At 40.2% G+C, this 25,529-nt stretch overlaps 2 protein-coding genes across 3 annotated transcripts in view; one reads left to right on the forward strand and one right to left on the reverse strand.

Moving 5' to 3' along the window:
• Positions 1–16,253, reverse strand: part of tsc1b (TSC complex subunit 1b) — a 29,680-nt gene extending 13,427 nt beyond the window's left edge. For both annotated transcript variants that reach the window (XM_084382461.1, XM_084382460.1), the window contains exons 1-11: positions 15,982–16,253; positions 7,849–8,065; positions 7,528–7,631; positions 6,216–6,368; positions 5,010–5,154; positions 4,268–4,422; positions 4,103–4,176; positions 3,839–4,017; positions 2,295–2,413; positions 401–566; positions 148–269 (exon numbers count right to left, since the gene is read on the reverse strand). In XM_084382461.1, the coding sequence (XP_084238587.1) occupies positions 148–269; positions 401–566; positions 2,295–2,413; positions 3,839–4,017; positions 4,103–4,176; positions 4,268–4,422; positions 5,010–5,154; positions 6,216–6,368; positions 7,528–7,631; positions 7,849–7,957 (1,326 nt within the window). In that variant the 5' untranslated portion in view covers positions 7,958–8,065; positions 15,982–16,253. The remainder of the gene's footprint in view (positions 1–147; positions 270–400; positions 567–2,294; positions 2,414–3,838; positions 4,018–4,102; positions 4,177–4,267; positions 4,423–5,009; positions 5,155–6,215; positions 6,369–7,527; positions 7,632–7,848; positions 8,066–15,981) is intronic.
• A 4,045-nt stretch (positions 16,254–20,298) lies between these two features.
• gfi1b (growth factor independent 1B transcription repressor) lies at positions 20,299–25,346 on the forward strand. Its single transcript, XM_084382402.1, has 7 exons — positions 20,299–20,449; positions 20,914–21,014; positions 21,764–21,940; positions 22,041–22,273; positions 22,425–22,562; positions 23,664–23,829; positions 24,298–25,346. The coding sequence occupies exons 2-7, from the start codon at positions 20,921–20,923 to the stop codon at positions 24,474–24,476; spliced, it is 987 nt and encodes a 328-aa protein (XP_084238528.1). The 5' UTR covers positions 20,299–20,449; positions 20,914–20,920; the 3' UTR covers positions 24,477–25,346.
• The last annotated feature ends 183 nt before the right edge of the window (positions 25,347–25,529 follow it).

Here is a 25,529-nt window from a genome sequence, read left to right on the forward strand (position 1 = left end):
GATCCTGAACAGTTCACTCACCCCTGTCCACACGTACAGAGGGAACGATTCCTCTCAAATGTTCAGAGATATTTGGCTTACAACGAGGGATTTTGTAGATGAAGCATTTTTCAAGAAGTATGGAAAAATGGAGAGGAGAGAGCATACCTTTCTCGGTGGACTGGACTGGACTGTGTTGGCTGGTAAGGAGATTATGGGGAAGTCATCTGATAGGGTGGGAGGCGGGGAGGAGGTGGCTGGAGTGCTGGAGGCAGGCGTTCCTTTCCCTCCTGCTCAGATCAAAACAACCCGCGGTTAGAAGAAAAGAAAATTCCGGAGCGCCACTCAGTTAAAAACATAATGAACACTTCGATAAACTGACGGCTGAGTGGAAATCTATTGTAATCATATGAGTGCTGACCTGATGTGCAGTGGAAGCGGCTGGGAAGGTGTGAGGCACTGTGGGAGAGCTCCAAGTTAGGCGACATGCCCCTGGAGGAGGGGGGCGTGGCCATGCCACACAACGAGGAGGGGCTCCACAGAGGGTCCTTCCCCCCACAGGAAGAGTTGAGTTCACAGGTGGAGTTCTGCAGAGATATGGAGACCAAACAGCAAAATGAGTGAGGAAACATCACAGACATGTCTGTACACAACATAAATGTATAGGGTGCCATTCATCTTAGCTTAGCATAAAGCCTGGAAACAGCCTGGCTCTGTCCAAACGTAACAAAACCCGCCTCCAGAGCTCACTAATAATTACCAAATTAAATACAGATTAATGCAATGACATATAACATATAACATATAAATTAGCTAGGCTAGATGTTTTCCTGTTTCAAGTCTTAGCTACGCTATGCTAACCTACTGCCGCCTGTAATTTCATATCAAATGGTCACATTTCCCAAAATTTCCAACTATTCCTTTAAGTCTGACTTGCTGCTTTGCAAAAAATCTAGAGCGTGTATGGGATACCTGGTTAGGCACCTTGTTCTCACCTTGTGAAATACATATTCATGTTTTCTTCTTTAGTTCACCCAGTTCAGTTCAACTACCAGAAGCATGAAGCCCATCATTCTTAGCGGCGTCTGCTCACGCAAATAGTACCCAAAAATACCCCAAAACAGTGGAGGTAAATGGAATTTTGTTTGTGCTACCCAAAACTACTACCAATACTTCCACTCAAGAAATGTTCAGGAAATGTGGCACACCAGAAATCTTGCAGTTTAAAGACATTATAGTGACCAACAGGGGCCGAGGGGAAGATTTGGGGAGTAGTTGAAAGGTTTCCTGTATTGTTTTACAGCAGGGACAAAATAAAAATGTGTACACATTTTAATTAATAAAATACTAACAATAGATAGAAGCAGAGGGGCTATTTCACACAGCACATGCCATACACACAAGTATGGCTGTTGTTATCTATCTAAATCAATGATGATACAAAATGAGTCTTCACACGTATCATTATTATCACTCTCTTGTCCATATTGCTGAATCTTTGACCTTACCTGACCTCTGACCTCACTTTAGAGAAGGCCAAAAATGTAAGTGTGGTCTTTGGGATTAAATGACAAATGTACCTGAATTAGCTTAAGATCCTGTTTGCTTTTTTTGCTGGTGTATTGTTGTGATTTAAGCATTTATGTATAAAAGCTAACTTTACTGAAACATGTGACTTTCAGTATTAAGTTAGTGACGGTGATATCTCACAAGCACAGCAGTTTAATCGTGGTCAGGACTAATAATAAGTCAACAGTACAAACTCTGTGTGCCTTTCATGTTTTCCAGATTTTCTGTCTGTCTAGGTCATAGAGAGTACAGAGACAAATCCTCAGACAGACCCCAGGGGGCAGAAAAACACCCAGACCCCTCCCTCATGTGGCTGACCCAATAATAGAAAGGAAGAGGCGGCATCTCCATGGCAACCAGCCCTCGGGAGGGTCTACAGAGAGGTGGCAGGACGAGCACGGGGGGCATGTGTTGTATTTCCTGAAGCTTGCCCCGACTGTCTACCAGCCTGATGGCTATGATGACTCAAAAACTGTCTGTCTGTTCGGTTCACCTCCTTTTCTTTAAAAAAACATGGAGGGTAGTCTCTGCTCTGATTGAGGGTGTTGTGTTTTTGGAGGAAAACAAACTCACTACATCCAAAGTGATATACAGAGGGTAAACATGGATTTGTGTACAAGAGGGATCAGCAAACAGAAGCTCAACTATGTATTCCTCTGGTGTTACCCTCTGATCACGTTACTGACCAGTCCTGTCTCCTAAACCAAGACTCTGACAGCTTTTGACCGTGTTATGGATGATCTTACCTGCCGTCTGGAGGTCTGTGGGCTGCGGTAGGAGGACTGTGTCCCTGAGAGGGGGGGCAAGGACAGGGGCGGGGGTAACGGCTGCCGTGGAGTCGAGAACGGGGTCGAAGAAGAGCTTCCTGTTGTCAAGAAGATAAATAGTCTGATCAGTCTTCACATGGAAACACCTAACAACCTGCGGTTTTTCTCGGCTCTTTGGGGCACCGCTGTTTGGTGATTGTCCTTTTAAACCAGTTAGAAAACACAATGTGTAATATCAAAGATACAAGGATTTCTCTGAAAAAGGCATAAATGGCTGTACTATGTCTTCAAATAACACTTATTTCCATAATTAATTAATTATTTTTTTTCCAATAACTGATTAATAATGTAATGTGTAAAAAGGGAAAAAATGCTGAAAAATGCCCATCACAAGTTCCCATGGCCAAAATTTGAGGCAATGGTCATCGAATATGGATCTCACGAAAGCATACCTCAACAGTCAACTATCTTTCTCCAGACTGGCGTTAAAAGAGACATAGAGTTGCTTTAAATGATAAACACTGGGATTGAAATACAAAGTGAAATTGAAAAAAAGAATAATTCTGACAAAGAAACAAATAAGACATCGGTGGTATATAGTGGTCAAAGCCAAGTTAATCTGGTCTCCAATAATTACAGGATACTGGAGCTCATTATTTAAGTAACAAAATGCATGAGCCCAACCAGCACTTACTGTAAATAATTCTATAGGGAGAGTTTCTTTTGTTCTTTTATCACAGTATGTAAAACTACTAAATATATCATACTATAGACAGAAAAGTGCTCTTAAATGGTTAATCAGATAACAGCACAACAAATACCTACATGGTATGACATATATACTGATGAAGGATTTAATACATATAACCTCCTCCTACTGTAGGCAGAGCTATTTACTCTAAAATACACACTGACCATCTAAATGTGGCCCACAAGATTTCACTCTCACTAGAGTCAGATACTGATCAACTAGCTGTGCAAGTCGCAGCATAAAAGACAAAAACCTGCATATTAATAACTTTAATGCAGAAAATTCATTATTCCATTCAATTTGATAGTATGTTGGATTTTATTAATGTCATGATACAAACAATGACATCTAAATATCCAAAACTCATCCTTTTTAATGCTCATGACTGAAACCTGATGTTACAGATGATTGCAACTTCCTGTCATGACACTGCATGTGAGATAATTGCTGTTCTTGCTTCCTGTTGCGTCTTGAACAACATGTGAAGGGAAGAGATGACTGTTAAACCCACAGGATTCTCATTATTTACTGATCAACAATTCATTTGCACCTGCTGCACTGGGTTGAAAGGGCAATGTGAACGAGAAACAGATTTATATTGTATCGGTGTGTATGTCAGCCAATAGTTAACATGAGACTGCAACTTTACCAGTTAATAAAATGTTGTTTATTTGCATGTGCTTATGTAAAAAAAATATCAAATATCGATATTACTATCATTCTACGAAGTCAAGCATCGTTCAGGTTCTGTATGTATGAGGCGATTTCTGACCGTAGCTGCTGTGGAGGTCTGTGTAGGGGCTGGAAGTGGAGTCTTGTGTTCGCAGGTGGATTTGGGGGTAAAAGTTCTCAGGCATGGTGGCATAGCCCTCCTCACAGGAGGCCTCCTTGGGGTCTAGGGACACTTTGGCACATTCGATGACGATATCATGGATTTCATACTTTTTCCACCTACAGCAAAGCACGGCACCATTAGTCAAGGAGATGCAGCAGACTCGGAGAAGAAGATTAAACACTGAACCTTTCAGAGACTTACCTGGTGGGGTCAAGCTCATGGTCCTTGGTTCCTGTTACCAGTTCTGGGTGAATACGAACGTGTTCTAGCATCGGCTACACGGAAAGTTGAACACAACATTTATATTAGTAATCATTAAGCTACAGAAACTCTAATGACGAGGAGCAGAAGGGATAATATCCTCACTTTCACTACTTCCTCAAACGTCTCCATGTTCTCCTTCATGCTGTAATGGGAGCGCAGATAGGACACAAAGTTGCACGGGTACATGCCGTAGAGACGGTGGAAGAGTGAGTAGACGCTGGCGTGCAGGTGGATTAGGTAAACCTCCGAAACATGCCCTGAAAGAGCAGCAAATGTCAAAGAACGAAAAAAAAAAGCACAAACATGAACTCCAGACAAACAAATTCACCCCAAACAACAAGGTAACAGGCAAACAGAGATACAATGTTGTTGTTTTAGCCTGTTTGTCCTCACAGACTTCCTCCCCTTTGACCACATTTGGATTTTTATGCTCAGTTAACTGCCAGTGCAAACACCAAACAAGCCCAAGAGTGGTTGACTATTGGATAAATGAGATTTACATAATACAGTAAATACAATATTTAAGTTGCCAAAAACAGGGTTCCCCTCACCTTGTTAAACATCAAATTCAAGGGCTTTCCAAGCTTAATTCCCTTTAAATTCAATGACCCAACACAACATAGCCTAAGACACAGATCAAGGTTACTTACTGAATTTTCATAATGACAACAAGGAGGCTTTACAAGCAGGCTCACAGACGATAATACAAATATATCAAATGACCCATATCTATTTATGTTGATATTCAAATACTTTTTCTTCGAATTCAAGGATTTCAAGGAATATTAATTAGAATATCATATAAAAACTTTTTGTTTTGAAAGACGTGATCGGAAGCTCCTACCGGGATTCTTCAGGTTCCAAGATGCCAGGCGGCCGAAGATGTCGAAATACTCCCACAGGTGTTGTTTACCGGCTTGAGGGATCATGGGCAGCAGAGTGATCAGCACCAGCACTCCAGTTATCAGCACCACTACGTCCGTATCCGTCTGTTTAAAACAAAGTCATAAAAGGTTGGTCCCTTTCTTGATGCTTCTAAATACATCTTTTATGATTAAGAACATTTTACCAAAACAGACCTTTATTTTCAACAGTGTTTGATCCACTGTGCAAATCTTAGGAATGTCAAGTGGGAACGTTAACAATAATGGCTGCAACAATCAAGTCAGGTAAATTTAATTTAGATTGCCCAGCATCACAAATCACAAGATCACTTTAATGGACTTTACACTCTATACAGTGAACGACACACTCTATCCTTGGACCCTCAATTCAGATAAGAAAAACTCCCTGCTAGTTAGCACCAAACACAAAGTACAGCTGAGGCTGATTGTAAAGTCCTCAGTATTTCAGTTATTTAGTTGCAAAGAGTTGCACAAATTCAAATTTTGACTAATTTGTGGATCACCAACGTTGTCATAATTCATACGGAGGGGGATGTGGATTTGTGTACCAACGTTAATGGCAATCCATCCAATAGCTGTCGAGACATTTCTGGCTGTCTGGACCACAGCAGTGGGCTGACAGACCATCATTCCCATTCCTAGTGCCCCGCAGCTCGCACGGCTTAAAATTGAGTCTAATCAAGAGTTTAATGAACAAATATTTGAGCAGCAACACCGAGTATACAAGAGTAGATAAACAAGCAGTGTTTCTCTAAGGACCGCCGACTGACAAGCCAATCAAAACCACATCAAACCAGATGCTGGCCAGTATTAAATCTCCAGTTGTATAAACTACTTGTACATAAGTAACAAAGAGGCTTGAAAGCCACCCTTCACGGATAAATGCAGATTAAATAAATCCTAATTTTCACTTAAGTAGCTGCTTACTGACCTGCCTACTGCTTAAAGCAAAGCCTTGTAAGATATTAACTCATTATTAAATTTGTCTTTGCGAAAGACCCGACAGAATCTCACATATTCTTTGTGATATCAATTCTAAAAGCAGCTGGATGAGATATCTCTAATCCTCGTACATCCACACTCCTCTCAGCGCCTTAACAAGGAGATTTTTTGTTCTCATTCTTAAATTATACCTGTGTCCTTACCTTTAGGCATTTGAGCAGAGAGAGCAGCAGAGGGTATCGAGCAATCTTATGGATCCAGGACGGCTGCTTGCGGATTACGTGGCCAAGCAGGGTGAGGGTGGGCAGTCGGCAGGCCTGTTTGGTCATACACTCGTTCATCTTGTCCAGAAGGTGCTGCGAGGGAGGAAGGGAGGGACAGTGGGGTTAGATCTGTATTTAACACAGTCAGACAGCGGATGCAGTAATTTAAAGTAAAGGAGGTTATATTTAGAATTGCGGAGGGTTGGAAGTTACACAAAATATCCAGTAACGGCGACAAATCACCACTGTGATTTCGATCTGAGCTCTCTCATACAAGTTCAGACACTAGGATGGTATGGAGTTTTGATTAGACAGAAATAAGATCAAAGGAGACAGAAATAAAGGTAATGTCCTAAAAATCCAACACCATGAATTGAATTGCCAATATGCAAATATAAAATACCCAACAACAGCAACAGCATAGGGACAATTGATGACATTTTAAAGAGCTGAGGGAAAGACCACAAACAGAATCAACATTTTGGTTTTGAAGGTTCTGCACGTGGAGGCAAAAAAAAATGATGTAGTGTGTATGTGAGAGGTACAGTTCAACTTCGGGGAACTTCACCAATAGCGAGTCAAATTTATTGTCCCGTTAGCAACCTAGCCGAGCTAAAAGGTCTGCTAAATGACCACTGGTAAGCTCTCTTCTGTCGCGTCTTTCAAGCTGATGGAACTTGTGAAAACTGTGAGGCTCTCAATTCTCCGGCCAGTTTGGGAGAGGACGTGGGACTGACTTCCTGATGAGGACATATAATTTGTTTATATTCTTGTTTTATAACCGCTTGGCAAAATACAAGATGTGGAGAAGAAAAGATGATAATTGGACACTGACGGGGGTAAATGACGTAGGATGTGTTTGCTACTGGGACAGTAAATCCACAGTTTATTCAAAAGGCGTATTTGTACCATGTAGTCCTGTCTCACAACTGTCTGTTACCATTTCTCTCTTTTGCAACAGGTTTTCTTCTGAAGCGGGAGGTTAAATAAGGGCACAGTGCAACACAGCTAAGAGGCCACTTTGAACTCTCTGGCTCTCTGTCCCCTCAAAGGCCAGCTCTGTCAAGATGTGTTATTATTGGTTTACAGCATAAACCCGCATGCCAAGATTCACCAAAGTTGAAGTCTACGTCAAAGATACTCACAAATAATTTTGTCTCCTACGGGGGGATCCTCTGAACACTCTCTCATTGAAATGAACACAATACACTGCAGAATTTTGCTGTTTTGCGTGGGTAGGGGCGTTTCTCACCTTATCGTGTGGCTCTCTGACTGAGGAGAGGATATGCATGGCCTGGGCAGAGTTTGTTTCCAAAAAGTAGTCCACCAGCCCGTTCAGCAGCATGGACCCTCGCTCTTCAAGGAAAACAGGAAGGACAGTTTGAATAAGTTTTTAAAGGATAGAGTAGAAGTCAAACTAAATCAGGAAACCAACAACAGCGGTCATTGTGTAATCAGGCATGATGACACACAGAGTAAAGAATCAGGAGACTTACAATCACTCCAAGCTCTCTAGAAAGCTGAACGCAGACAGATAAACCATGCTGGCGTTGAACAAGCCAGGCGGACATACCAGTGCTGAGCTGCTCGTTGATGAGGCCTCTGATCTCTTCTAGCTGGTGGAGGTCGGAGGTCTCCAGGAGTGGGAGGAGGTCCGCCACGTTGGGCTGCTCCCTGGCCATGGTGGTGGCAGTGCTGGGGGTGGAGGCAGCGTCTCTCTCTCACGGTGTCCGTCCCAGCCTGCCTGGAGGACTCCTGGGGCCACCCACCAATACAGTCTCCAGGCACCTCTACATCACACCAAGAACGATTCATAAACATTTCCCAGAATTAGAGCTCTGATCTTGGATTAGTGGTCATGTGACAATAAAAACTCAGTACAGTGAAGCAGGGTTTCTGTTAAAGGCATCATTATCCTTTTGATACAAATATGAACACAATGGTTTTGCTATAAATGTTAGTTGAACTGAATTCTGTATCACAATCCTAAATAGATCTCTGTTTTAGTTCAATTAAATGACCACCTTTGGCATTGAGCTGAGTTCAGTTGCTCTAGCGCAGCTGCTAGGTGGCGAACAGATAAGACTTTAGATGTACTGGGCAACTTCTACATGTGAATGTGTTCATCTGTGTGGGTGTGAACAGGACGATAGTGGGATATAAAAGCACTGCTCTGAAACGCTGCAAGTTAAATAATCTTTCCACAATAACAGATTTGTTTTGACCACTTGGGGGCAGCATCGAGGAAGATATATGTTACATATTATTACCTTTTACATTTATATGGTAAACCTATTATGGTTGCTTATTCACATATCCAAAAGTTTCAAACATTATCATTCTTTTGGAATCATTATCCTGGCCCTCGGATGAAAGTAAGTCCAACATCTTCACTCTAATAGCTCAGTTTTTGGGCTCCACCAACTCCCGAGGAAAATATCTGGCTCTTTAGCTGCTAAATATTCCTTTATGTCCATCAGCTGGTTGCTAACTGTGTCTGCCTGCCACTTGGTGCTAAGCAGGTAGTGAACAGCTGGTTTTAAAAGCCTTTTCTCCAAAAACGGCTGCCAGACGTAGGAGCACTTAGAGTATAACCAAAACAGCAAAGTTTCAGGATGGACTACTACAGAACGAGCAAAAGTCATTATAAAGTAAAGATGTTCGTTACTACTAATTTCTCTGATGTGATGTCAAAATTAATCAAAGTGTAATCTATAAAAACTTACACATTTTACAAAAAACATTTATCACATCTTAGACACAACAGTTAACTTACACGGTTAACAATAGTAATGTATGCTATTTTTTTAAGAAGCAACATTTTGTAATTTAAATGTACAGTAAGAAAAGAACTGTCTTGTGTTTTTTGGTGCTAACTAGTGAGGACAGCAATGTTCAATCAACTAGTCGACTAATCGGGCACATCTCTACTACAAAGCTCTGTTAAGCCGAGACTCAGTTAATATTTCTCTTTAGTTTAATCACTATGAGTGACCCTTTCACATTGTCAAACTGTTTTCACATTATCATTTGATAAAAATCTTAATAATAGCCACTCTAAATAAACAATGCATAACTTTAAAATACCACTGTATACAATATAAGCTGTGTGTTGGCTTGCATGGGTTTACTTGCACACGTAGCAAAGATCACTAGCAACTGTACAGTCATCACAAGCTAGCTCGTTGAAATGACACACCTAAATGACTGATCAGACAACAACAGTGACTAGCTGGTGAATGTATTAAGCATTTGTCTGCTAAAAAGCCAGACAAATTAATGCTAATGTTGGTCTGTGCCTGCTAGCTGTGTAAAATAAGCAACACATTAGCCCAATTCACTTTATAAGGTGCTAATATGCCAATGGTGTGTTTACAGCTTGTTGCACAACCCCCTAAGTGGCCAAAAAGTTCACCTCCTGCAGATTTTACGGATTTACTGGTAAAACATTTGGACGACTTTAAAGTTTCCTGTGGATTTTTTAACCTCTACCAACTCTGGAAAAGTTTGTTACGTGTGGGTCCCCAATGGTTTCACACTATTCCATGGATATAAAGGCAGTTAAAGAAGACTGCTCACCAGTGAACACGGATGAATATGATGCAGGATTAAAATTACTCTGCAAATGATTTATGAGGAAGGAAATACACAACTGTTAGACCTCAAGGATACACATAGTGCACTGTGGGCCGAACGTAAATATAAGTTATGTTCATTTACAAGAATATTCAACAGGGCACCTTTAATATGCCAGGTTGAAATAAACTCAGTAACTCTTACAACAATTACTTGTTGACTACTTAAGAGAAAATTGAGCAAACTGTTTGCTAATAAAGACATGGTTTATGATGTCAGCAATGTCAATTGCGTGCTTTGGTGAAGTTCATACTTAACGAGAGCAGGACTTTTTTTCACAGCAGATAACACTGTTACTAATAACATTGACAATGGCTCTGTTCTGTCCCAGAAAGTCATGACAGTGTGACATTGAGCCAGCGTGAACAAAACCAGGACCCTGAAACTGAAGCAGCGAAATGGAATTCAGCCACCATCAAATTTTATGCCTCCACCCCAGCGATAGACCATATTCACATGGCGGCCATTTTCCTCTGATGTCCTGCTCAGGGTGTGAAGCTCAAATGCTGGGATTATGTTATACTACTGTGTTCTGCGTTGAGAGCAGAGGTGCTCACAAGTCCAAGTCAAGTCTCAAGTCTGCTGCATGCCATCCGGTCTGCTAAGAACACTGCATAGTTATATCCAATAAATTTAAAGTGTGTACTGTATTATCATCACTCCACTCGAGACTTCCGCCGACCGAGTCGGCTAACTTCTGGTCTAGCACCGAGCTAACTTGGATGGGGATAAAACGTAATTGGGCGGCTCTTCTAGACTCTCGAAATTTTATTGGACCGAATTGGTCAAAAAACAGTAAAACAAGTCATTTTGCAGGGGTTGTGAGGCGTTTATTACCATTTTACAGATGCGTCTTTCACAATGTTAGCTTTTGGGAAAAAGTCCCCAGTGCATCACATGACGATGTAATTACACGGCTTGGCCAAGACAAAAACTGGCTTCAAGGCCTGGGGGCTTGATCTCAACGATGAGGCCAGCCGTCTTCTTTGCAGAGGAGGTTACAGTAAAGCGAACCGCATTAAATTGCCCTCTTCCTCTTCGGTTTTACCGGCGGACTAAAAACCACACCGCCATCCACTGTATCTGAGTTTATAACATCATGCTGACGGGTGCGCTGTCTTGAATGAGTGAGAACGGGATGCGAAGCTCCAAAAATAGAAAATCAATATGTGGCGGCTAATGTTGTTGTTGTGGTGGACCGTGTGGGAAACACTGTTAGATAGGAAGTGGTTGAATGACGATGATAGCGTTGTCTGTTATCATAGCTGTTGTCTAACGGTAGCTAACCGGTATTCAAATCAGGAAACAGCAAAATAACCATCTGTCACATTCCCTAAGTTCATAGAACTTGCAAGCTGGAACACAGCAGTACAAAATTTGAGTGTCCCACCTTGAGCGTGATGTCAGAGGAAAATGGCCGCAGTGTGATTATGGTCTATAGCTGTGACCGGAGGCATCATGTTTTCGGGCTGTTCGTCCGTCCCATTCTTGTGAACACGATATCTAAAAAATGCCTTGAAGGAATTTCTTAAAATTTGGCACAAATGTCAATGATGAACAGATTAGATGTTGTGGTCAAAGGGTCAAAGGTCAAAGTGACCTCACTAAAACGATTTTGGGCCATTACTCAACAATTCATATGATAATTAGGACAACATTTTAGACAAATGTCAAAGAGGATAAATTGGTGAAGTTATGACATTTCATATCCAAAAGGTTAAACATCAACTACACTGTGACATCATAATCAAAAAAATTCAGCGCCACAGTTCATGTACAGCAACTTGACCTGTGTGCTGAGACGCAGTATCATTTTAAACTTGTTAAACGTGCTACATATTGTTCCTTATTTATTTTCTTAACTAAAGTTGGAAAACTTCCAAGACAGTGTTACAGATCCACATATGTGACCAGTAAATTATCTGATCTTGAGTTGGATACATAATTTCAATCAGAGCCTGGAATGAAGAGTTTAAATCCTGAGCAATATTTACCATTTATTACACCACAGCAGAAACGTGCTTTTAAAATAAACACAACCTGATATAATGTGTTTACCATTTCAGGTTATTAGTCTATTCATGTTGTCACTGATACATTGAGGCTAGACGCTGACTCAGTCATTCAAAGTAAAGATGACCCTGCAAATCTCCATCTGAAAAACAGGCATAAATAATCCTGACAGGCAGGTCATTATCATCTGCACCCGGCAGCTTACTCCCTAACACGAGTAATGAATCAGCACCGGCGATCTCATCAGCTCTGAAGATCTCCTCGCAACACTTAGGCCGCACACTCAACGTACTAGAAGATGATTAGGATCCTAATACGGCCAAAATGGGTTGTTTTTCATGAGATCAAATGCTACAAACTCTTCCGTTAATGCAGAATATTCAACACATAGTCTCATGCGATCAAAACCAAGACAACAGGCGCTAATGTGGCGAGAAATTAATAAATAACCAGCGTATAATGTCTTATTTCCACTCAAGTCATATGTCAGAAAAAACACTCCCGTCCGAGAAGCCTCCCTCATTCATGACAAATCAAAACAAGTTGATAAGTGCTCCGATGTGCTCCTGTTTGTTGATTCACAGAAGTCGTCACAGCGCAATTGTCTCCCCGTTATCAATTAACTGCTCGGTCATGGGGCTGGGAGTCGGGGTGTGGAGAGTGGATTCAAATGTGGCTGTTTTTCACCGAGCGAGCGTCACGCAGGGACAGGTCAGTGGCACAAACACCAGCCACCCTCACTCAGTGTGATCTCAGGCAGCTTGGGAACGCTCAGGAGGACACAAAGAACCTTTATGCAGCGCGAGCACTTCCATGTACACACCGAAAATTACATTTGGCTGCGTACACGCTGTAACCAACTGCCTCCCTGTGTGAATACTTTAAAGCAGTTTCTGAAAAGGGACAAACAGCCTGCTCGTTCCATTTAGAGAGACGATTTTCATCAACACAACTGCGCTGTTCAGTTGGCAGATTGGCAATTGTTACAGGAGATAAAAGGGAATATTGAAGTGGTTTACTGGACTGAACAAGGTTTAACATTAGCTGTTCAGTCTATTAAAAGTCAGAAAATGCTGATAACAAGTTCCCAGAGCCAATGTGACGTCTTGGGATGTCTTGTTTCATCTGACTAACAGTCTAAAACCCAAGGATATTCACTTGACACTGATTTAAGGGCTGAGCGATAATTCGACATATCACTATCCTGATATAAGACAACATATTGTCTGAGATTTTGGATAGTGTTATATCGGTGTGAACATTTGCCCTTCAAAGTGCGGTGCTGCAAGCAAACGAGTTCCCTGAGTAAGATTTAACTGAATTATATATTCCTAGATTTATTTAAGTGGCTGTTGCACGACTGTTTTAAACTGTTCTGTTTAAAAAGTGGCTGCACTTTAACAGTTTTTAACCGTATCGCCCAAACTGACATAAATCCTCACGTCAGAGAAGCCAGAGGCTGTTTTGACTGTCTTTGAATTTCAGCAATAACAGTTATGAGTCAGCATGTGTATTTAGGCTTTAAAGTAACTTGATGATTAACACAAGGATACAGAAAAATAATTTCACCTATTCAGATAGCAGTCAAAATTGTTTTATAAATGTATATATGCAGAAAAATAAAATATGGTTATGTATAAAAATGAGGAGCAAAGAACAAGCAGTAACACTCTTACAGTAATACTTATCTTCCCGATTTTACACTCTGCTGCCAGTTTATCAGGTACCCCAGGTTAAAGATACTGCAGTCTGATACAACAGTGCTACAAAATATCCAACCTTCATGAAGTTCAGTTCAATTATAATGTTCAGTTTTAATTTTAGAGAGGTGTTGATTCAACTGTGTGGTCATTTTGGAGAAGGAAGTTTGTGGTGCTGTTAAATTGTACTGGATTATAATAATGATGTGTTTCTAGTATTTAGTCTGCCCTCATGGACAGATACATGTTGGACACATTTTAGGAAACACTTCTCACTTCTCACTGGACTGTTGTATTACACTGAATTAGTTTTAGCTTGGTGTATTTCATAAACTGGCATCTGATTGTATTTTAAAGCATGGAATAGGAGGAGAAAAATAACTCACGATAGATGAAATCCTTATATTACATTTTATATGGACAACAGCCTATTAATCTATGAACTAAATCAGATACAGAATGTTTTGAAAAACAAACAAATGCATTAGTAGATTTGGTTTGTTTAAATTTGTATATATTCTTTATACTTGTCAAGCATCTATGTCTCTATGTATATATGAATCTAATTTGTTGGGGCATTACATGGAGGGTATTATTCATGTATTTTTATATTGTGTGATCTGTTGCTGGCGCGTTAAAATACCGTGATGTTTGGTCTGTTGTTGATTAATGAATAAATCTGTCTTGTTAACTGCCAAAATAAAACTATTCATTCATTCATTCATACCTCATTGCTGCACGACTGGTAAGAAACTGTTGGTCAATGTGCAAAACAGTTCATGTCACAGTACAGAGAGGAGGGTCTGCTATGATATCTAGCAAAATATCTATAAAATCAGTCTCTCATTACCTCATTAGGCTCTCACGACTGTAAGATGTCAGACTGGACCGGGCAGACATCCGGCTCGGTTTAGACTCAGTCATGTTTTGGCAAAGTTCATGTAGGCTGCTTCTGTGTTTAGATATTAAATGCTGATGCAATACTTCCCATATTAATGAAATATAATAAGAGTTTTGTTGAAAACAGATTTCCTGAGGTATTGATTCGTTTAGAGTATCGTTCCTGATAATAGTATCCAACATCTGGTATTACACTGACATTAATGACAGCAGGGCCGTACCATGAGAACAGTGAGGACATAGTCATGGTATTTCTGTCTTGGACTTTTAGGCCTCAAGCAACCTGGGCAAGTTTTACATGTTAAGTCAACAGAATAATAACACTTCATGGATCATTTTAAGCTTATTCCACTATTTATATACCTATATATATGACCACTTTCAGCCCAACAGAACACACATCCCAGCGTTTCCCCAACTTTAATCCAGCCAGTTAGAAGAACGCATTGGCGCTGACTTTAAGAAATGAAATGTTCAGGAAATATAGCTGAAGAAATCAAATATGTCTATTACAAATAACTTCAACAGTTCAGGGACTTTAATGGTTTATTCTGCTTTCTGCTGGTCAGGCTGTCTATCCTTTTTACCAGTTATCTGGCTGCAGTCCTGCTACTGATACATTTGTTTTTTCATAAATCAGGTGAAGCAGCGACAAGCAGACATCAGACCTGCTGACAGTGAGTCCAGCACAGTGTGACAGAGGGGTCGAGCAGGTCAACCTGAGAAACTAGTGACCCATTTTGTTTTCGTCGTGGCTGGTGAGCCGTAGTGGTGACAAGTGAATGAACACATGCGAATAACAGGATATCAATGAATGATATGATTACAGAACACTTGAGTTTGATTGCAATCGGAAGACAAACGCAAGGAAGTGTGATGCAGAGAGCTGCAAGAGATACTCCACTGAGATGCATAATGAGGCACCAAAAAAGCATATAAATAAATAAAAACACAAAGGCCGTAATGATAACGTAGTGTAGTGACATGCATGATGGGAGCAGTATGGAGCCGGACAGGCTGAGGAGCAGCAGAGCTGCTGCTGTATGTGGACTGACCACTGGCTGCTGCCTGTCGTAAACAACTCGCAGAGAACAATGGGCAGGGTTGGGTTTACTTTATCCGATTATAAAAATATGCCGGCATCTTTTCTCGTGCAAACCAAGAACCTCTTCAGACCCAACAGGAAACGCAGATAAAAGCGTGATGAAATGTTTAAAACATCAACGTCTACTAAATCCATCACGGGGTCTTTCCAAAAACAAGTCAGTCCCACCGCCGAGAGCTAACGTTAGCTGGAAGCAGCGACCCACACTCGGTCGGCGATTCATCTTGCCTGTCAGCCGAGCTCAATCGGCGGGGAAGCGAGCCGAACAGCTCCCGTTTGGTAAAACCCATCATATGCGTTGAGATTCGCTGTAAGAAAAACACATTAGATATAAATAATCGGAGCTGTTTACCTGTTAGAGTAGCTGCACTCCACAGGGCGCCGCCATCTTGAACACCTCACAGCCCATCCCACCGCAGTCAGCCTCCGCTGTGGGGCTGCATGCAAACTAATCCCACAAGTTAGCGCCCCGCAAGTCGCAGCCGCAACTTTCACAACTCATTCACGTACACAACATTTAAAAATAAGTTACTTAAATGACATCGAATAACCCAAACGTGGTATTTCATCCGTGGCCGGGCGGATTCTTCACTCTATTGCACATCTAAGATTGTTTTTCCCATCTCCTCATTGGTGGAAGGATGAAGTGTATGTAATGCGGTTTCGCGTGACCCACATGTGAAGAGCGCACGCGCAAATTACATTTTTTTTTTAGCAGGTAGTGGGGAGGTGTGTATGGAAGACCATCATCACCATAACACAAATACCAATAAAACATTATGGGATGTTAGGAGTGGTGAAAATAAAAAGTTAGGATGGGGCAAAGCACTGAGATAGTGAGGCAATATCATCACACACTTTCACTGCTGGAGTCAAGTTAATACGGGATTAATTAAATATATTATCTTTATTTTTTAAGTCAGTCAGTGAGCTATACATATTTTAGATTTGTATACTTTATTATAAATTTGACATTAAAAAAGATCCGCAATACTGATCTAAAAAGGTTCAATGTCTGCATGATGTCAACAATTTGACAAAAAGAAAATAATTATGACATATTATAATTTCACAAGAAGAGTCAAAACTGTCACTATTTCAGAGTTTTTATTTTTTATTTATGCCATTCCTAACGTCTCATCTATTTTCTTTTTTCCTGGCAGAAATGAGCTTCCATACGTGCCACACTAATGTTAAAGCTTGTTTTACATTCTTATCACATGTTCCATCAGATAATATTACGTTGCAGTCTTTTTCTATATATATAAATATATATATACATAATTCAGATTAAGCTGCTGCACTAAAAATGTGAGGGTTGATTATTTGTTTGGGCTCACTCATTAAAGGTTTAAAGGGTTACATTCAGCAAAAGGTCTTAAAATAAGACTTTAGATAGATAGATAGATAGATAGATAGATAGATAGATAGATAGATAGATAGATAGAAAGCAGTCAGATCTGGTTGTGTCGTCTCCTCTCCCTGCCCATAGAGTCATTGTAAAGTCTTATGGCATTGGGGAGGAAAGACTTGAAAGTTGGAGGAGCCTTGAGCTGAAGGCGCTCGCTTGCCTGATCAGCAGGTCGTGGAGAGGATGTAAGGTGTTGTTCATGATAGTCAGCAGTTTGCGCAGCATCCATCTCTCCACGACCACCTGGAGGGTCTCCAGAGCAGTCCCCAGTACAGAGCCTGCTCCCCCAATAGATGGCTGCAAAGAAAATTGCACTGGTAACAACAGACTGATAAAAAATGTGCAACATCTTACCTCACACATTCAAAGATCTGAGCTTCCTCAGGAAGTCTGCTCTGTCCTTTCCTGTATACAGCCTCAGTGTTAACTGTGCCACTGAGGTCATGTGTGTGCAGTTTTACAGTGTCAAATAAACAGCAGGGTTCAATTAGATTACATAAGATTCAACTTAACTGTTCATGCACCAGCGCCAGTAAAACATGGTTTAGCATCAAAACAGAACGTGTAAACAGGAGTACTAAAAGACGCACATACATAAACTCAAATTAATGATGTTATGACATGTATGTTATGGATATGCAGTCGAATGAATGTAAAAACGATACCAACTTGTTAATGCCAATTTATTTGCAGTGTGTTGCAAGCTTTGGAACTTTTGACCTTCCTCTTTTTTTACTTGCTGAGCATGTATGCTTTTTTACAGCAACACGTACCACTGAAAAATAAATATAACAAGAACAAATAGAATCACAAACAGAACAGAGCAATAAAGGCAGGCTTACTGGTGAAGTTTCAGAGGCCCTCATCCAGCCTCAGACAATATCAACCCCATTTAAACACACTTTGTCCAGTGTGTGTGTGTGTGTGTGTGTGTGTGTGTTTATACATCCCTGTTTCAGGCCGGCAATAGTAACATGCTCTAATATGGGCAGTTCAATTAAAAGGTGCAGCAGTTTCAGACCTTTGCAAACATTGTCATGCATTAATACTGTCATTTATTTTGTATGACTCCTTTGTAATTTTAATATGTAGGTAATTTAAATTGTAAGACTCAAACTTCATTGGTCCACAGTGACTTAATCAATTAATAATGAACCTCTTAAGCTTTACTATCATAAGCTAACAATCCACACAGGCTGCTTGCTTTTTCATACAGTTGAATTAAGAATATCATATTACATTATTTAAAAAGGAAAAAGAGCCCAAAAGTCATATTTGAGTAAAAGTAAAGTTATGGTCTCTTGAGTCTTAAAGGCACAATACGTAGGAATTTCTGTTGAAAACATCTAAAAATCAATTAAAATGATCGACGGAATGTGAATAAATAGCAGTTTTTACATTATGATGTCTGAATATTTTGTTGCAGAGATATCTACTGAAGTTAGCATGCTAACCAGCTAGCCCCAGCCCATCCCGGTCCAAAGCTCTTGTACTAGCAGTGTAAACACTAACATTCCCCTGGTCCCTGAGCTCTCGGTCCTAACTGCTAAGGAAGGATACAGTTAGCAGCAGTGATACGTTGCCCCCCATTTGTTTGAATTTGACAGGTAGCCAATTCTTACATATTGCAGCTTTAAAGTATCTCATATTAGAAGAACTTAAGTATTAAAAGTACAAGTAACCCTAAATTATACATATATTTACATATTTATACTGTCTAGTATGGGTTGAGTGATTTTCAGCCTGGCTGATTAACAGATTGGGTATTCAACTTTTTTCTGATTATCGTAATCAGTTTTTTTAATTATCTGATTGCAGATAAATTATTAAATCTAATAAATGACATTATAAACGTGCCACTTTGGTTCTGATACAGTGTGCTATCTGCAAAGTAGTAACTAAAGTTATCAAATAAATGTAAAGAGGAGTTACAATATTTGGTTCCAAAATGTAGTGGAGTGGAAATATAAAGTTGAAAATGGCAATACTCAAGTGAAGTACAAGTACTTCAAAATTGTACAGTAGGGTAGATGTATTTAGTTACATCTTTGTTAGCCTGACTATCTATTAATGATGGCCATATACAACCAGAAGACAACAATAGTGGAATAAAATTCAGATTGTGGGTATTTTTTTAAACAGTTTTCAGTGAAATCCAAAAAAAATTGCACACCAAGGCTTCACTTATTGTGAAAAAAGAGATTAGATTTATTCTTTCATGATTTTCACTGGGCTATACACAGACAACACGCTTTAAAAGTAGACATGTAACATATGCAAGTTAAACTACTGATGACTGAATTAAATACCTGGATGTTTTTTTTTATTTTTTAACCTTTTATTAAAGTCCAGGAAAGGTTTAGGTCCCCAGCACCAACTCAAGTGTCAAGCTGTAGCCTAGCCTACACACTGTGTCCACCAGATGTCGCACTTGCACTTCTCCCCTCCTACAAATCCTCTCCTCCTCAAAACGTTTCCCGACTCCTCACATCGATCTGTTGTTTTTTTTAAACAGGATGTTTGAAGCTGACATTATTCTCTGAAACTGTTTTCCCAGGAATGATTCAACTGCCTGATTGTGTCATTGTCTCTGCTGTCTTGTCATTCTGCAACATACAGCATGTGACACTGAAGCATCCTGTGCAGAAATCTGTCATGTCTGATATGTTTTAATAAAAGCAGCAGAGTCAACAGTGCTGATCTCACAGACTGGTTTGGTGTGTGGTTTGGTGTGTTACATGGACGTGCTCCAGTCTCATAGGATCTTCTGTCACAGAACACAGTCACACACACATCATTACTGCTACTACTTCTAGTAAATCCTGTAGCTCAAACAGTGAGAGGTGGAAATATTTGGTCGGATTTATTGGTTGGAACCTTTTTTCTTATATTTGTGCTTTAAAAAATAAAGCTAATTAATTCAAATGTAGCTCATATAAGATTGTTTTTAATTTAAATGTCTTCCTGAGATCCGCAATTTACTCAACATTTAAATTATCTTTCGTTTAATAAACTGAAAATATATTTCTAAAGTTAAATTGAAGCCTCTAACAGGCCTTCAACGTGTCTCCTGAGAGGACTTGGTGTTTGGTGTAACTGTTACACAGAAGGCCTTGTGTTGTTCTACGCAAATTTCCAGCGGCAGGTTGGCCTTTTCATTGGTTGAAACCACAGTCAGATTCGCCTGCGAAATTATCTGATTGAAAATCAGGGAGGGGAGAAAGAGACAGAGAGCAACAAGTGTGATGGTTTTACACTGCTTTGCTTTCCTGACTTTTAGGAAGGGATTTTGCGACGCGGAGAAGATTTACATCCAAAGAACAAGGAGTTCATTATTTTTATTCTCCTCATTATTGTTCTTCAGGCCTTCTGCAGGTTTAACTTCGACGGGAGACCTTTTAAATTAACGGTGAGTGTCTGCTGACTGTAAAATGAAACCTAAACCTAGATAGAGTGAAACTTTTCCCTTTTATAACTTTATGATAACAGACATGATAGTGTAAACTGTGGAAATAACTTTAATGTGCAAGTAAGGCCTATTAAACTTTATAAGTTTGGGCCTTTTGAGGAAGCGGAACGAAAAATGTAGCCTAGTATATGTAAAATATTAGATTCTGAAATATGGAATTAAAACTGGGTAACCTAGCTATAATTAAGAGACTGAAAGGGTGTACATTAAATAGTAGTAGTAGTAGAAGAAGAAGAAGAAGAAGAAGAAGAAGAAGAAGAAAGAGCTTAGACTTTTCAAAAAACTGATATTAATATTTTTTAGAAATCGATGTTTCTTTTTTTTCCAAAAAATGTGTTTCAAGCGTTATTTTGTCGCTAACGACTATTTTTTATTCATTTGTTTATTTTCTTGTATGTGTTCAGGATCAACATGCCCCGGTCATTTCTGGTGAAAAACAAAAGGTGCGCGTCCTTCAATGTTCACCGATCATACGAGGACGAGCCGAAGGCCCCTATAAGTTCAGGTAAGACCTGAAAAAGAAGATTATTCCCCGACTATGTCAGCGAAACAAATGTTGTAACATTTAGATAAGCAGCCTGTGGTGCAGTCTTACTGCCTTTATCGTTAGTTTAAAGCAGCTGCTGTGTTTGGAGCATTTGCATGAGTTACGTTTTTCAGGCAGATTTTCTAAAAGACGCTCCTTCCTCATGTATTTAGCTTCTATTAAAGGTGCTCTGTGTAGATTTTGGGAAGAAATTTTAATCAGAAGAGAAAGATCTTTTTCATACCTAAAACTAAATAACAAACTGTCTTTGTTTTTATGACTGAGTAAACACACTGACCTTAAAGGACAACACAGTTTCATACTGTTTTACTTTGTTTATAGCCTAAGTGGCGGATCCTGCCACTTTTCTAGCTTTAAACAGTGTCCTGGGACCTTATTTTCCTCTGAGAACAGCTTGTTTATTCAGCTATTGAAAAAAAAAAAATATATTTCTGAGTTTGTATTATTACCTCATTAATATTATGACTAATGCTGAGAAATGCTGAGTTTGATTTTTTTCTCCAAAACTACAAACTGCCCCTTTAAAGAACTGGTGGTTCAGCATTTCAAGGCGCTGTCCTGAACAGGTGTTTCCTATTTAAATAAAATGTCGTCAAGAGGATCTGAAGGGTTTTGTTTTTATAGAGTATTTACTCTCTGTGTAATCACACAGAGCTCACAGCCTTTTGCTTGAATGAATCACACTTGTATTTGATGTGGATTTGCAGAGATCCCAGCAGAGGTGCAGAGCACAGACTCATCAGACTGGCCTCAGTCAGAGGGACAGTCCTCCCCTCTGGACCACTCGTTTAAAAAGGAGGAGGGGGAACTTGAATGCCCCTTACCTGTTCACCCAGAGCCAACCAGACCCCCTGCAGCTCCCACACAGCCGTACTACCGAAATGGTGAGCTGCCTGTGCATTTACCTCTGTCTTATTCTTCCATGTGTACAGTGGAAATTTTAATCAGAGAGGTAAAATGTGATTTTTTTTCTGTGTGTCACAGAGTCTCACATGGCAGGATTCCCTCCTTACTACAAGCCGCCGTACGCCTGGGAGCCGGTGGCTTCCTCCTACGAGCTCCGTCAGATGAGTTTCAGCCCCACGGTGCTGCAGCACGCCAGCGACCTGTACGGCAGCCACATCAGCCGCAGCGCTGCACAGCCTCAGCAGCCTCTGGACTGCAGCACCCACTACTCCCCCACCTCCAACACCTACCACTGTATCACCTGTGACAAGGTGCGCACCACATGTTAGCCTCACACCTGCTTATACTGTGTGGTTGAATCTGTAAATACAATCTGTGGTTTTCATTTTTTGTTGTGAAGCTGCTCATTAAGGCAAAATCAAAATGTGGATGTATTCTAAAGCGGTTTCACCTCTGTGTCAGGTGTTCTCCACGCCCCACGGACTGGAGGTCCACGTCAGGAGGTCTCACAGTGGAACCAGACCTTTTGGCTGCAACATCTGCAGAAAAACCTTCGGCCACGCCGTCAGTCTGGAGCAACACATGAATGTCCACTCTCAGGTATGTCAGGGACTCCACAGTATAAAATATTATAACTCGAATTTACTGGGATACTCTGAGGCTTTAGTCTTGCACTTTCATCAAATTTGAGGACTTGTGAGCGACAGATATTTTTTAAAAAAAGGTAACAATTAAAACAACTGAGGCAGGGATATTCAGACTTTTCACCCCTAGTGTTGATCAAATTCCTACAATTCCTGTAATGCAGCTGCGGTCATTTGAACATAATGTGGCCTTGGTAAATCCCTCACCTGTTCAGACTGACAGATGTTTTTATCCCTGAATTATGTTAAAAACATGTCCTCTCCTTGCCCAAGCTGAGACGACTTTATATCTATAAATCATATACCCATTGCTTTTGGGTATATTTGGTCTATCAACGATGCTTGCAAAGCAACACAGCCCATAAAATAAGCACAACAGAAATATCAGATAAGTCGGACCACTCTTGTTTTACTGTATATCATTAAATGTTACAGTTTGCAGATTTCGTATATCTCCACAATGCAAATGATCTGCCAGCTGTCTACCTGAAGGTGATGAACTATAGAGTTCATTGTAGCACATTTTCTCAGTCTGAGCAGCGCGTCTCTCGATGAGTCAACCTTTTTTTGATACGTAAAAATGGATGGAATGTCCCTTTAAAGATATAAGTTTCGACAGTAACCTGACCTTGCTGTGAGTTAAATTCAAAGATTGTACATTGGTTGTTGAGTTAACTTAACATTAAGTTCAACTGATGATCACTCAGTCATATTGACGAACTGGCTCATCAATTTATAATAACTGACCAAACAAGGTCCATTTAGTAGCTGTTGTGGAGCTTTTGATCACGTCACATGATCTTCCACGGCACACAGAGGTTGCTTAGTAGTCACGCAATTGCAGATGTTCAAATTTCCATTTGTCTCTGAATCGTATCAGGACTTGATGATGGATTAAATGCAAACTCAAGAGCATGTGATATGATTTAAAGCAGCAGAAATGGGAACCACCTGCTGTTTCAGGGCCAGAAAAGTATTTAAAAGCTCAGCTCCTCTGACACCCTCGTCATTTGTCAGTGACTGTGTAACACATTTTTATTCATTTGTCTTTGATCAGGAGAAAAGCTTTGAGTGCAAGATGTGCGGCAAATCCTTCAAGCGCTCCTCCACCCTCTCCACGCACCTGCTCATCCACTCGGACACGAGGCCCTACCCCTGCCAGTACTGCGGCAAGAGGTTCCACCAGAAGTCTGACATGAAGAAGCACACGTACATTCACACCGGTAAGTAACAGCATGTAGATTGTTTAGGTGGCCGTGTTTTTTATTTTTATAATACTAAATAGAAGTAAATGGCTCCTCCTGCTGTAAACATCAGCTGTCCAGGTGCAGCTCCAGGACTTGTTTCCAGAGGTTATATAGCTGCTGATAAATCAGAAAATGAAACATAAACAAATATGCAAGGCATTTGCATATCTGGGTTTTCCTGCTCTGTAAAAGGAACTGTATGCTGCTGACATTTGTTGCCAATAAATGTTTGACAAATCTGAACAATGGCACGGTTCTTCTCAGATAGATATGAATGCAAACATTATCCTTCTGGTAAAAAACACTTGGCACCATTTATGGTATAGATGACAAACCTGATTTTCCGGGCGCAGCGCAGCTGCAGCATCTTTACGCAAATGATTTGAAAAATGATCTAAGATTTAACTGTATAGATTCATCACTGCTATTGTTTTTATTTTGCAGGTGAAAAGCCCCACAAATGCCAAGTGTGCGGCAAAGCGTTCAGCCAAAGCTCCAACTTAATCACCCACAGCAGGAAGCACACAGGCTTCAAACCGTTTGGATGTGACATTTGCTCCAAGGGCTTCCAACGTAAGGTGGATCTCCGCAGACACCACGAGAGCCAGCACGGCATGAAGTGAACATGAGCACAAGAGTCTCAACTTTACAGAAGCAAGTGTTTGTACGTGTACAGTAAATATCTTTCAAAAAAATAGAATAAGCTGTTATTGATGCAATGAAGGTGATATTTTGGAAGGCCTCGACAGCTAAAGTACGAGAAAGAGGAAGCTGTCATATCAAATTCTTATCCACTCACGCTGTTGCCCATAGAGAAACAGGTGAAGTTTGTTGGTCCACAAAAAAAAGGAGCTTCACAGCAGAACAGAGTTTCAGCATTTCTACTAAAAAACTGAAGTAGATGGGGACGTAAATAGTTTTTTCAAATCAATTTGGGATCTTGGGGGTTTCCGTAGACTTAAAATACGCCAGGCGAGCTGTATGGTGCCATTTTATGTTTTTTTTCCTTTTCATTTTGGAACGTCTAAAACAAGTCCCCATCTACTTCAACTCTTTTGGAGAACTGGCTGCAACTCTAATTTTCTCCAAAGCTCATAAAAAAACTCCAAAAATGTTTTTGACTACAAAACTTCACCCAACTTTCCATCGGCATGGAGGTGTATAGATAATGACAGAGTTTTCATTTTTGGATAAATCGTTCCTTCAACTTTAGAAAATATATAATGAAGACTTTGAGTACTTGATTAAATTGTATTTGTTAATATATTGGAAGTAATCTTTCAAAGATGTGTTTGCATGTGGATGAATGGGAGATGTGCTGGTGTCATATATAGATTAGACATTTGCTTTTGGTTTTGATAAAAAAAAAAAAAAAACAGGTCAGGACATTATTTTTGTGTCATATAATTTATTTTAAATATGCTTGAGCAATGTACAGTATGTGTCTGTGTGTGAGCTGATAAGTACTTTTAACTGAAATAAAAGGCGAGCTGAGGAGGAAAAATCTTTGTTTGTTCTTGAGAAGTAAGACACAATATACTGTACAGCCCCTTTTGCCTTGAAGGTAACCTACACGCACACTGTTTGTCTAAGATGAGCACTGTCAACACAGCTTTTCTGCTCTTTCTCTGTGTTTTTCTGAGTCACTTCCCTGTCGGAGCAGGATGTGGAAATGT

Source organism: Pagrus pagrus, assembly GCF_965226575.1.
Source record: "Pagrus pagrus genome assembly, chromosome: 19".
In the NCBI taxonomy this organism is placed as follows: domain Eukaryota; kingdom Metazoa; phylum Chordata; class Actinopteri; order Spariformes; family Sparidae; genus Pagrus; species Pagrus pagrus.